Source organism: Otolemur garnettii, unplaced genomic scaffold (assembly GCF_000181295.1).
Source record: "Otolemur garnettii isolate 467f Iridium unplaced genomic scaffold, OtoGar3 scaffold00007, whole genome shotgun sequence".
Lineage (NCBI taxonomy): Eukaryota > Metazoa > Chordata > Mammalia > Primates > Galagidae > Otolemur > Otolemur garnettii.
Window position 1 is genome coordinate 8,294,709 of NW_003852402.1, and position 13,153 is coordinate 8,307,861.

At 52.4% G+C, this 13,153-nt stretch overlaps 1 protein-coding gene across 1 annotated transcript in view; it reads right to left on the reverse strand.

Annotated features, from left to right (window-relative positions):
• Positions 1 to 6,900: 6,900 nt before the first annotated feature.
• Positions 6,901 to 13,153, reverse strand: part of FAM83F (family with sequence similarity 83 member F) — a 34,971-nt gene continuing 28,718 nt past the window's right edge. The window contains exon 5 of the mRNA XM_003783178.1: positions 6,901 to 7,214. Within this exon, the coding sequence (XP_003783226.1) occupies positions 7,165 to 7,214 (50 nt within the window). The 3' untranslated portion in view covers positions 6,901 to 7,164. The remainder of the gene's footprint in view (positions 7,215 to 13,153) is intronic.

Consider the following 13,153-nt stretch of genomic DNA (forward strand, 5'->3'; position numbering starts at 1 on the left):
CCAGACAGGAAGACCTTGAGGGCAAAAACAATATATGATTTTTCACTTTTCCTGGATGCTTATAGTTCTCCTCAAAGAGTTTTGTCCTGACCCAGACCTGTCCCTGGAATTCCTGGCCTCTCTTCCCCTCCCCCATTCACTCATCAGGTGTCAGCCCAGAGATCATTTCCTCCTCCAGGAAGCCTTCCCTGACCTCTGCCTCCAGATTCCAGATTTAAATGCCTCCCCTGGGCTTCCACGCGTCCTGTGCTTTCCCACTATAACACCTACTTTCTGATGTCCAGCTTCCCAACCAGGTTATGAAACTCTTGAGGGCAGAGATCAGGTCTGTCTTAGCACAGTGCCTGAGACACAGTAGTTTCAGTAAATTTGTCTGAACAAATGAGCAAAAGTTAATATTAAATAAATACAGTTTAAAACTCTAGGCTCTTGACCAGGTAAGGTGTCTTGTACCTGTGATTCTAGCACTTTTCGGAGTCCAAGGCAAGAGAGTCACTTAAGGCCAGGTATGGAAAACTAGCCTGGGAAACATAGTGAGATACCGTCTCTTAAAAAAAAAAAAAAAATCAGGTCTGATGGTATGCACTTGTAGTGCCAGCTACTTGAAGGCTGAGGCAGGAGGACTACTTGAGCCCGAGAGTTTGAGGTTGCAGTAAGCTATGCTGATGCCACTGCACTCCAGCCTGGACAACAGAGCAAGACTCTGTCTCTAACACAAGCAAACACAGAAAACAAAGCCTATTTTGCATGCACTTCAGGACAGGGCTGGGTACCTGAGGGGTACTTATGAAATAGGTGAAAACCGCCAACAACTCCAGATTTTCTGGTCAGGTTTAGCGATAGCAGTCTGGTCTCAGGCATAGGACTAGTGGGATTCTTGATAGAACAATGACAAAATAAAGATGATAGTTGAGAGTCCATGTTGAGAGCAGAGACACTCAGATGTTCTTGGTCTGAGGTCAACAAGCTAGAATTGGGGGACTAAATCTACCTCACTGATTTTGGGCACAGTCTATGAGCTAAGAATAGTTGTTATATTTTTTAATGATTGAAAACAATTAAAAGAATAATTATACTCGTGACACATGAAAATGAGATTCAAATTTCAGTATCCACAAAGTTTCAGAACACAGCCCCAGCCACTCATTTGTGTCCTGTCTATGGAGGCTTTAGTGCTCCACCTAATGTCTGCAAAGCCTAGAATATTTCCTTTCTGGCCCTTTACACAAAGTGTTCGCATACCCTTTGCCTCCACCGCGGATCTAACCCAGAGGAGGACGGACACATGCTACCAGCCAGCCACAAGGTGTCAGCCTTTCGCCATCATGCTTCCAGCCACTCCTGTAAGAAGTTCTGAGGCACAACGTAGGCACATCCCCAGTCCAGCTGGGGAGAGGATGGGGCACTAGTCCCTAGTGTACGAGGCTAGAGGACAAGTAGGGAGGACCCGGATTCTAAATGGAGGGTGCAGGATGGGCTGGGGACGCCTGGAGTCTTTGCGCAAGGTTGGCAGGCTTCTCTGGACCCATTCAGTTTCTTTGGTTTAGGTTTTATTTGTATTTTACATATAAAGGATTCTCCACACAAAATACAATTGTTTATCTCACACAAAACAAGTAGTCAAGAAAAGTTATTACTCTTTTGCACAACCAGATAAGACCTTGGCCCTCGTTCTGAGGTGGGGCTGGACCTGGGCAAGGCGGCTCACAGATGGCATCTCTGGCCTTGAAACTTTAGCCCTGTTGTCAGCTGCTCAACACAAAGGTGGCCAATATGCAGGGAGGGAGCAAGGGAGAGAATCCAGGAAACAAGGTCCCAAGAGGGACCTCCTGTGAGTCACCCTGGTCTGGTTGCTTTGCACTCACCCTCAGCCTCAGGAGAGCAGTTCCAAGATCATCCCCATTTGACACACAAGGAGACCGGAGTTGAAGTTCAGGAAGTGGAATTGTTTGCAAGGCTAGTGGTGGTTCAGTGGCAGAGTTGGGATTCCAGCCTGCACCTGCCTATCCGAAAGCCTGTCCTTTCTCCACCACATGCCCCTACCAAGGTCACAGCAAACAACACACAGCCATGATGCCTTAAGACCATAACAAGTCCCACCAGCACCTTCCTGGCTCACCATGTATCCCCAGGTCTGGTGCCCATAAATATCCCTTGAATGTACAAATGAATGCTTCCTGCCAACACCTAACTTCTAGGACACGTCCAGAAAGATACGAACCAGGGAGTCAAAGCCACAAGCAGGAAATAAGAATCACAAGGATGTTCTTTGCACATGGTGGGACTTTGCCCCCACAGCACTGTGGGCATGACTGGCCTCCTGACCGCCTTTGCCTCTTGCTCCTTTCCTCCTCCAGGCTCCCGTGCACTTATGACATCTGCGGCAGGTCCTAACCTGTCTCCTATTACGTGGACATCTGCTCCCGAAGCTGGTTTTTAATGGCTGCAGGCAATGCCTTAACTTCTAACTGCTTTTTTGGATGAAAACGTGTTTGTAGCTGGCTGTCACTTGGAGAGGTCATAGAGTGTAGTGAAAGTGCTCTAGGCTGGTCCAGATAACTGGGTTCTAGTCCTCATGACTCCTTGGGTGACTTTGGACAAATTTCCTCACTTCATGGTCCCTTGCCTCCTCTCATTTTTATAGCCTTTTGAAAGGAAGCGTGCAGAGAAGAGAGAAGGTCATCCCTGAACATCTAGGGGCTTGGGTATAACCTACTCTGGAGGACCTGGGAGAAGACCATCCTCTTAGAACCTGCAATGAAAGGAGAGATCTTCTTAGGAAAAGGATTGGATCAGGAGGGATTTTTGATAAACCCAGTCCTTAAACAGCACACAGCAGAATCCTATTTAGCTTCCTGTATCAGCAGTCAGGAAGACAGAAAGGTCATAATCACTTCTGGAATCTCTGACACCACCCACTTATTAGCCTGGCTTATTCTCTGTATTGAGTAGCTGTCAAGTCTTCAATCACTTAAAAAATAGGTATTAGGTATATACCATGGTTACCAACAGTGGGCCAGACTGGTGAGGTCCTGTGCTCAGAGGCTGGGAAGCCTAGGGACAGATGGGGATTGCAGCAGTACATGGCCTCTGGAAGCCAGTCCTTCCTCTGTAGCTAGGAGGGCAGAAGCTTCAAGGCAGGAGTAAGAAATTCAGGCTGCCTAACTTTGTGTGGCTTTGGGGCGGATTTTGCAATTACTCAGCTCAAGAACACTCTCATGTATGTGCCTGCCACTTCCTGCCCTTTTCCTCACCCAACCTTGGTCTGGTCCAACTCCCTGAGTCTGGGGTGCCTGTTCTTCAGCATGCCTCCTGCCTCTGGAACAGCAGTGCAGATGATCAGTGACAGCCACTGGGGCCTTTGGGCAGGGAGGGATGAGTGTGGCACACTGCCAGATGATAAACTACATCCACAGCACATGGCAGGGCTAATTAGCTACTAGGGGGCTCTCTCGATGTTCGCTCAGAATGTGGTCATGACAGTCAGATGGCAATCCCTGCCTGGCCTGATTAGAGTGTGGAAGGCTCTCTGCTGTTAGCCTTGCTGCTTTTGGAGGTGGGGCCACTGCTGGGCAGACACAAGCATGTCCAATTGTGCTTTCCATGCAGGACGTAGCTGAGACTGAAGGAAGGGGAACAGATTGGGAGAAAACCTGACAGGGAGCTGAGCAGGGTAAGGCAGATGCAGGCACATAAACACACCTGTTCTGGGGAGCACAAGGCAGTAACTAGAACAGAGATGGAAGATGCGAGTACGTCTGTCCCAGAAAGCAACGTCCCAGGCAAGTCGGCCACCCTTGTTGGGCCAAAGCACTGCATCTGAGCCCCCCTGGATAGGGTGCACAGGAACACTTCAGAGCAGGAGCCTGTCCAAGCCTCAAGGTGAGGGCTGCAGAGCAGGGCCAGCAAGCTCAGGTAGGATCTCCAGGGGACATTTGGTAACATGTAGAGACATTTTTGGTTGTCTCAATCTGAAGGGGTGCTACTTAGTAGGCAGAGTTCGGGATAGTCTCTGCCACTGGGATTTTGTGTCACTAGGGCTAAAACCCTGGGCTCGAGGAGCAGGCTGGATCTGCATTTTATGGGAAACAGGATTTGGGGAGAGCCGGACACCTCCTCATCTGAAAAATGGGGATGGTACAACCGGCATTGCTCACCATACAACTCTACGAGGCACACTTCCCACATACACAGGGAAACTGCTACTGTGCAAAGGGCTCTTTCTAGAGCTTTTCTTACTTTGAAACCTGCCTGTGACTAAAACATCTAGTGTAGTAAATGGCATTTAGTAGGAACTCAATAGATGAAAAAGAGAAAAGCAATGCAGTAGTTTAAAAAAAAAAAATCCCAGTTCCCCTCTCTGGCCAACTTCTTCCCCATCTCTAGGACTCATTTTTTTTTGGTTTTGTTTTGTTTTGTCTAGTCTTTCTGTAAAGTTCTATATAGGCACAGGGAATGATGTTAGCAGAGGCTACCTTGAAAACGTGCCCTGAACTGCAGGACAGACAGCCAACAAAGGAGACGGGAGTGTCAAATCTCAAGGGACAGCCTCTCAACCCCATGTAGGAGTCTTGTGCATCCTGCCTTGATGGGGCAGAAGCCAGGGCAGCCACCCACAGGGCTTGCCAGGAGAGGGGCCTTGCCAAAGAGCTGTACCAGTTCTAACACTCCCCCATACAAAAGCCTAACTCAAAGTGAGACAGCAGCTTGGGGGGAGGGAGGAGCCCTACTAGACCCCAGCCCTGAGAGTGCAGCTCCATCCTGTTCTGCCAAGAGCCCTTACTGCATCACTAGCCCTGTTGAAGCTGCTGTGCAGGGACCAAGGGCATGATCCATGCTTGAACTTGCCATCCAACTGGGAAGGCCAGATGTACCCTTGAGATTTGATGAGTAAGAATATTTCACAAAGTGCGTGCAAGTGCTGGAACAGAGGGCAGATGCACTCAAAGCTGAGAAGCCAAGAGGCAGAACAGAGTGGGCCGGTGCTTAGGCAGACAAGCAAACATTAAGGGCTGCATTTTATGACTTCAACATCCTCAGTGATCTGTGGACTATAGTCTCTTCAAGCATCATGGAGCTGGAGGGGGCCAGAGACTGTCTTTTCCAAACCTCTGTAAGGATGAGGATGCTGAGGATGGAAAGGAAGGACCACCTGCCTGGGCGGTCCTGTTGCACAGGCCCACTCTTCCCACTACACTCAGCTGCTTCCTCGTTAGCATATGGTCTCCCCTTCGTTTCTGTCAAGAAAGTGAGAAAAATCCCATCTTGGCACCTGGAGAAACTAAGGCAGAAAAGGAAGGCCTGGCTCAAGTCTACAGCGATTTGGAACTTCTGATTGGCAATCCTCCTAGATTAAGTGCCAGGGCAAGGGAAGGACCTGAGCTTCTCTCATGGGAGAGGCATGAGAAGCCCTAGGCTGACTTGCTTAGAAGATGGTCCCTTCCTTAAGTCTCCTCCCTTGTCCAAGGAGGGGTCCAGCCTCTACACAGAGGGTGAAGTCATTTCCCCCCTGTAATTTATGCATCTTATGTCTGATGCCTTTAAGGTAACCACTTGGAGCTGAGGTATAACTACCTCAACACCTCCATGTCACCTCTCTCCCTTCCCTACCTCCCCCGCCACCCCCCTGAACAAGCTCATAGGGCACTGTTAGGCCTTGATGTCTAAGGAATCACCTCCCAGAAGTGTTTAATCCTCACAAATGCTCTGAGAGGTGGGTCAGAGTCCCTTCCCCCACCTGTCAGGGCTAGCAGGAATGCCTGGTTCAGGCTCCCCTTCTTTTCCCCTCCCCACTGCCAGAGCCTAGAAGTTCCTCAGTGGCTGCCCTGTGCTGACCCCACCAGCATATCCCCTTTTCTTGCCTCTCACATCAGTGGCCTTGCAGACATCTGTGTCTCTCCCCCAGGTGCTGGTGATGTCCTTGGGCTTTTCAGAAGAAAACGAGTACAGAAGTTTAGTTCAGAGGCTGAGGAAGGCTGCCATGTGGCTTTCATGGGCACTTGAACCTTCTGCTTTCTGAGGCTCTGACCCTCTGTCACCCTGCCCACAGGGCCCACTGAGTCTGCAATTTCTTCTCCTCAGCCCCCTTCAGTCCCCACGTGGGGAGGGGGCAGTGTGGGAGTGTCTACTGGTTGCCCTGGCCCAGCATCATGGCAATCAGGCAGCCCTGCTTGGGAGGCTAAGGCTAGTCTGGGGCTGAGATGGAACAGGGGAAGCCCTGGCTGGTGAAAGGGACTGAGGACCACTGAGGGACAGGGAAAGGGGCAAAGGCTCCTTAGGGAGCACATGGGACACAGCCTCCCTCATCAATATCCCCTGCCTTAGGCTGCAAACCAAAATATGCCGAGGAAGGCACAGTCCAGGTAAAGGCACTATAAGAGCCCCACATAGGCTTACAACAGGCAAAGCCAAGGAGGCCTGGGCCACTCAGGCCAAGATGGGTAAGGTGGCACAAAGAGAAAGGAGGCTTCAGTATGAAGGCTCTCAGAATGGTGGTGTCAAATTCTGCCACTGGCGGGGGAGGCTGAGGCATATTCCCCTCAAACCATTCAGAGTCTAGCGCAGAAGCCTACAAGGACCCAGCTACAAAGGCCATAGAAGCCAGTGCCCCAGCTGTCCCATCTGCCTCTTCCATCTTGAGTTCAGAGGCCAGAGCAAAGCTGGGACTCAGGGTTTGTGGCTTAGAACCCTGTCTTCTCTTTTATTCCACCAGTCTTTTGGGGGTGGGGGCCAGAAGCACCAGGAAGCACAGGTAAGGAGAAGCCAGGGTGCTGGGGCTGCCATGGAGACTCCATCCTGATAAGGTACAAAGACATTCTCTCGCCCCATCTAGGGACCTGCAGGGCAAGGCTAGCCCAGCAGAGGGAGGGTCAGGCAGGCATAAAGGAGAGAGGACATTGGTCAGGCTTCCACTTCATGTAAACAAGGTGGCAGTGACCTCTGCCACCCAGCCACCAACAGTTTGGTGGAGGTGTGTGATTGTCTTGAGATGCTTCGGTCCCTCCCATCTAGGATTCAGGCTCCCGGAGGCCAGGAGAGAGGCTGCAGGGCAGGAGGCCAGTTGGAGTCTAATGTGCAAACTGGTACAGCATGCAACACGTGCTCTCCACAGCCCAGGACAGGACAGGCGGGCATCCACAGGTGCTTCCCACCACATCCTGTGGCTCAGGAAATCACGCAGTTGCTGGACTTTGTGGCAATTTGACCCGTTTTACCTGTGGAGACAAGGGACACAGGCAGGGAAGGGGGTGAGTGAGCGCTCAGTAGGTTTGGCTCCAGCCCCATCCTGTGGACCGTCCACACCTCAGATGTGGGTCCTAGGCTTACTGTCTTACTGTCTCCCTCCCAATCTGCTGATCTGGCAACCAGGCCAGTGGGGCACCTAGGAATGCAAAAGGAAAGACTCTTTCTGCCCCCCCTCCCTGGCAGCCTCAGCAGGACCCCACTGGTAGGGACAATGAAGGGGCTGTCTTCCCCTAACCAGAAGGGTGAGGCTGGGGGAAGGATTCAGACTCTAGAATCAAAGACAGTCGGTGAGTTCGTCTTGCCAAGAGGCTGTTCACAAGCAGCTGACATCACAGGCAGCATCACGGCTCACAAAGCAGGACCATAGTCCCCTCCAGTGCGCATCATGCTGGCCATACCATGACGCAGGTGCCATTTGCCCTTTTCTATAGCTGAGGGCAGGGGACACATAGCTTCCAGGGCCAGTGAGTGGCGGTGCCAGGAGCTGGTCTTGCCAATCCAGTGTCAGCAGCCTGGGCATACCCTTCAGTCCCAGCTGCCTGTGCTGGAAGAAAAGCCTGCCCCTCAGGAAGGGTCAGGAGCACTAACAAGAGCCCGGCACTGAGGGGGGAGACAGGGGACAGTCGGAAGGCAGAGGACAGAGAGGACATGCTGCACTAAGGGGGAAGAGCAGCTCTCTTCCAGGCTGGAGACACGTATTTCTCCTCTTCCCCAGGCTTCTACTTGCCCTTTATTTGCAGCCCCAGGGTGAGGCCATCTGATCCTCTGACAGGAGGAGGGGGCACTGCGAGGCAGACCTGACCCCCCAGCCTACAAATTGGAGCCATTGCCCTCCAACTGCTGGCTGCCTTTCCCCGAGTGTTAGGAAGCCACTCATGTTATTTCCTGCCAGTCACCTTCCACAGCGAGGGCTGGCGATCTCCCTGGTGCTCATACCACCTCCCTGTATCACTTCAGTTGTGAATACAGCACGGTGGCATCTGCCTCCTCTCCTGGGCTATTAACAGGGCTGGACTGGGAGCCCTGGTTCCAGCAGCGCCTGCCCCCTTGAGGCACCGCAGGCCCTGCTCATGCCCATAGCCTTATCTGGGCCAGACTGAACTCACTCTTTGGGACTTCCTACGAATCTGGCTAAGCCTTCCTTCTTGGTGCTGCCCGAGACTTGGGTAGGAGGCTGCCCAGAAGGGGGTGGGAGGGGAGACTGATGGCTGTGCCAGAAGGGCTTGAGCGGCCAAGGATCTGAGGGTTCACTTTCCTGGTGCCGCTAAGGCCCTTGTCTGGTGCAGCATTGCTAAAGCGATTAAATTCTGCCATCTTAGAGCCCTCACTGATGCAATGGACACCTCCGTCCCCATTTCCTTTCCTCGGGGGTTTATTTTACATGCTTGGCCTACTAAGCAGATGTCTGGTCCCTCCCCAGAGGTGGCAGCATTTTGGAGCAGGTAAGCAAAGCAATCTCCAGATCTTGAAGCAGGAGAAGCAGCTGGGAAGCAGCAAAGCTCTGTGGGGTAGAGGCGGCAGGGGTGGAGGAGCCTGCTTCCAAGGCCTGCACTCTGCCCAGCTCCTTCCTGGAGAGGGCTGGGATAGGCTGGGGAAGAGCCTGTCTTCATCAGGACATGCTCCCACTATTTTATAGGGCCAGACTAAAGCTGGGAGAGAGAACTGATACTCAGAATTCGTTTCCATGCCTCTGACAGAGAAATTGGTTTAAGGAAAAATTCTTTGTGTCCAGAGTGCTCATGTGCTGGGAGCCTACTGCATGGCAGGGGAATCAGCCCTGCTAAGGTCAACGGGGAAGAAAACATCAACAGTCAACAAACCATTTTTTTTGGCCGGGGCTGGGTTTGAACTCGCCACCTCCAGCATATGGGGCCGGCGCCCTACTCCTTGAGCCACAGGTACTGCCACCTGCTTTTTTTACAAAGTATGTGTGACCCAAAGAAGGCTAATGAGAGAGTCAAGCTTCAAAGTGGGTCAGCAGCCTGGGCAATATCAAGATCCTGCCTCTACAAAAAATAAAAATAGCTGAGTATGGTAGTGTGCACCTGTAGTCCCAGCTACTCAGGAGGCTGAGGTGGGAGAATCATTTGAGCACAGGATTTTGAGACAGCAGTGGGCTATGATGACATCACTGTACTCTAGCCTATGTGACAGAGTTAAGACCCTGTCTCAAAAAACAAAGGAGGAGGGCTAAGCCAGAGATGAGCTGCAAACACTGATGCCAGTGAGAGGAGGGGGCTGTGTAATGTCAACAGCGGCAGGATGTAAGCGTCAACATTCTGGTGGAGGGACAGACTGGGGCACCCAGGGCCTGCAGTCAGTTATGTCCGAAGGCCAGCAAGGTGGTACAGGTGAGAGGGAGGTGGGCAATATTCAAAAGGATGGACATGAGGACAATGGGTTCCATCTTCCTATATGTGTCAGGGCTTCACCTTCCCTTCATCCAGAAGATTCTTCTCCTAGATGTCCATGAGGGGTTCTTTCTCCATTCCGGTCTCTCTCCAGTCCCCCTTTGTCAGAGAGGCCTTCTTTGGACACCCTTTCTAAAAGTCCCAGTCACTCCCTGCCCCGTCCTGCTCTCTCCCTAGAGCAGGGACTTTGTTCATTCTGTTCTGCTGTCCCAGGAACTCAGAACAGTGCCTAGCACAGAGCAGACATTTCAAAGATAGATACTTATTGAATAAGATGAACAAGTGGGCAATGACAAGCTACGTAAGGGTTCAGAGCAATGTTAATAACACCATAATAACGGGCAGCAACAGCAGATACCAACTGGGTGAGATGCACACCCTCACTTACCTACTACCTCCCTGGGTTGGTGATGTCTGCCCTGGCCAGGCCCAAGGGATTATGATGTCTGACAATAAGAATGAGGACAGCTGCCTTTTCTCTGGAGCTGAATGGGATTGGTCACTCAGAGGACACTTACTCTGCTCCCCTAATCTGCATCATGTGATCAGAACCCCTCACTCCCTGCTGGTGATGGGACTCAGGTTTACCAGATCAGACTATAGCTTCTAAACACCAGCTGGGGCCTGCCCTGTGCTCCTCAGGACTATACTGACCCAGAACTGGGACCCATAGGTCCTTAGGACACTCTGAAGCCAGGAGGCACTTCCCCAACATTCCATCCTGGACAAGGGCCCAGATTTCCAGGAGAGGGATCTGAGATCCCCAGCTCCCAGGGCTGACATAGGAGAGCCTGAAGTCCTCAAATCCAGTAGCCCAGTGATTACAGCTCTATAGAGCTAGACCACCTTGCTAGCCAGGTTAGCCTATCCACCTGTGAATCAGTGGAAGCTAGACGAGTTCATGAAAGATACTGTCACTGTAGGTCACCTCACAGAACTCAGGGGAGGTAATGATCTGGTAGGGAGCCAGGGGAAGGGCTGATCTTATGTCCAGGCCTCTGACTTTCCCCAACAGTCTGCAAAGATGTAGGGAAACGATGCCAATCCTAACCTGGAGACCGTCATGATGCTCTGAAGAGGGCCTGCAGGCAGAAGACCACACTTCCCTGTCCTCACTGTGTGACCATGGGCAAGAGGCTGCCTCTCTGTACTTCAGGCGTCTCGTTTGTGAGGTGCTGTCATCAGGCACGATGGCAGGGAGGATGACGCCAGTCCTGTGTGACAGCACATAGTGAGGGCAGCTCCCTGAGGAGACCGTGTGGGGTTTTGGACACAGAACCTAGAACCTCCTCCCCTAGCCTGGAGTACCCTGGGAGCAGGGTCTTGTCTGCATCTCTGTGTTGCTGTAAGGTCTGCAGGCCCGAGGACCCCCCCACCCTGACTGGAGAACTACATTAGAAAATCAGGGCCATTGTTCAAGGTAAGGACTGTACTTACTGGGTTTTAATGAAGCTCCCCACTGACTGTTGCTCCCTGAGGTTTGGGATCTCTGCCCCAGAGAGCCTGGGTCGGGCTGCCAGGTGGGTGCTGAGCTTGCAGCAAGCACAGGAAGGAGCAAGGTACAGAGGAGGCAAAAGGCACCAGCTTCAGCCACTAGAGGGAGCTGCAAGCCTTCCAACCTCTGGGCAGGTCCCCTGCTGGATCCCAGTCCCAAAGGAAGCTATTTCATAAGGTTCTCCCAAGGGCCACACCTGGGTTTATAGAAATCTGCATGCTGTTTGACAACTATATACTTCTTATCAAGCAATTTCACAGGCTGTCAGTTCTTAGCTTTTTCTGTTTTTGTCTCTGATGACAGAACCTGTCATCAACCCAGGTTCTCCCTTGACAAGAGGGCAGCAGAGAAAGAAAGGAGAGTCAGAATCTCAACCCCAGGGGCCCTCAGAAACCCTTCTCCCCACCTCACCCCCTCTTCTCCCAGATGAGAAAATTGCTCCTGCAAGGGGGGCAGGGCATGTCCTGAGTGAGAGCCTGTGACAGCTGTGCTGGGCTCACTGTGAAGGGAAGGGGACTCCTCCTGGGATGGGCCCACTGGTAGAGCTAAAGTACTCTCTAGTTCCAGCTGGGAGCCTCACTCCGCTGGGCTCTCATCTTCTCATACAGGCGGTCCTAGCTGCTTAGTCGCCACCACATGAGGGGACGCACTAAAACAGCCCACTGGGGCCCATGTCTGCTGGGGCCTTCTAGGAGAGGCGCCCAGCTGCTCCCTGCCTATGGGGGGAGGGAAGAGCAGGGACAGGAAAGGTCTCGCTAGAGAGCTTGAATCTCAGGGTTGCAGGGAGGGATGCCCAGCCAGGTGGGCAGAGGCTATGCTGGAGGGGGTCTCCATGTGTTTCTCCTGAGGGGTGGAGAGGGCAGAGGGTGATGGCTCTGGGGATCAGATGCTCTGGAGAGGAGAGCCCCAAGGGTGCAGTCAGGGCTGTCTGGCTGGCTCTGGGCACCATGTACAGACACTAGAGAGCAGCAGGGTGGCAGTGCACAAGTTGTCCATGCAGGGGACCCCAATACAGAGAGACACACTGAAGGCAGCAGGAAGGGACAAGACAATGGGCCTGTTTCCATGGAAACAACACCTTGGGGTGAGGGGCTGAAGGAAGAGAAAGCTCCCACTTCACTTCCAGTCAGGACCTGGGAATCGGTCCTTGTTGTGGAGCTTGCCCCTGCCCCCCTTCCTGTCAGGTTTTCGCCATGGCAACCCTCCTCCGCACCAGAGGTGCAGAACAGTAGTAGCATCTGGTGCTAGGGGGCCAGGGAGCCCAGGAGGAATGGGGGATAAGGCCACCCACCCTCTCTGACAGGATATAGTTCTGGGTCTAGGCCTGGGTTTGAATCCTGGCTCTGCTACCACTTCCTGTGCCCTAGGATAGCTTAATTCACCTCTCAGGGCTTTGCCTGCCATCTCTGTACTTGAAGGTTGCTGTGAGGGCAGAGGGCAGAGAGCACCCATGTAGGACCCAGTAGGTGGAGTGCTGAGTCAGTGTTTCCAGGCCAAATGAAGGGAGGTAAAGCGCTGGTGCCCTTGCTGTGCCCAGAGGAATTCAGGATTGTTCTAACTTTAAGAAGCAAATTTCCTGAGCATGGACTGAGTGGGCCAGGGTCTGTAGCAGGTGCTGGGCAACCAGCAAAGGGGAAGATGGTTGGGGTTCCTGTTCTCAAGCTACTCACCATCAGGCCAAAACTGGGGCTGCAGGAAATATGTGGGTCTTGGAGCCTTCAGGCTGCCCCAGATGAGACCTTGGGCTGTGCCATTACCTGTGTGGCCAAGCCAGGTACCCTAGTTCTCATTGCTGCAAAGCCCCACAGCCACATAGGGACAAACACTGACACAGAAACCCCTCTGACTTAGCGATGCTGAGAGGAGAAAGTCATCACTGCAGGCCTGGCTGTCACCACCAGCCTCCTCAAAGGCCACCCTGCGGACTGCTCTGGAAGAAGATAAAGGTAGGGGCTGTCAGGGGTCCCACTGAGACTGACTTTCTTTTTTTTTTTTTTTTTGA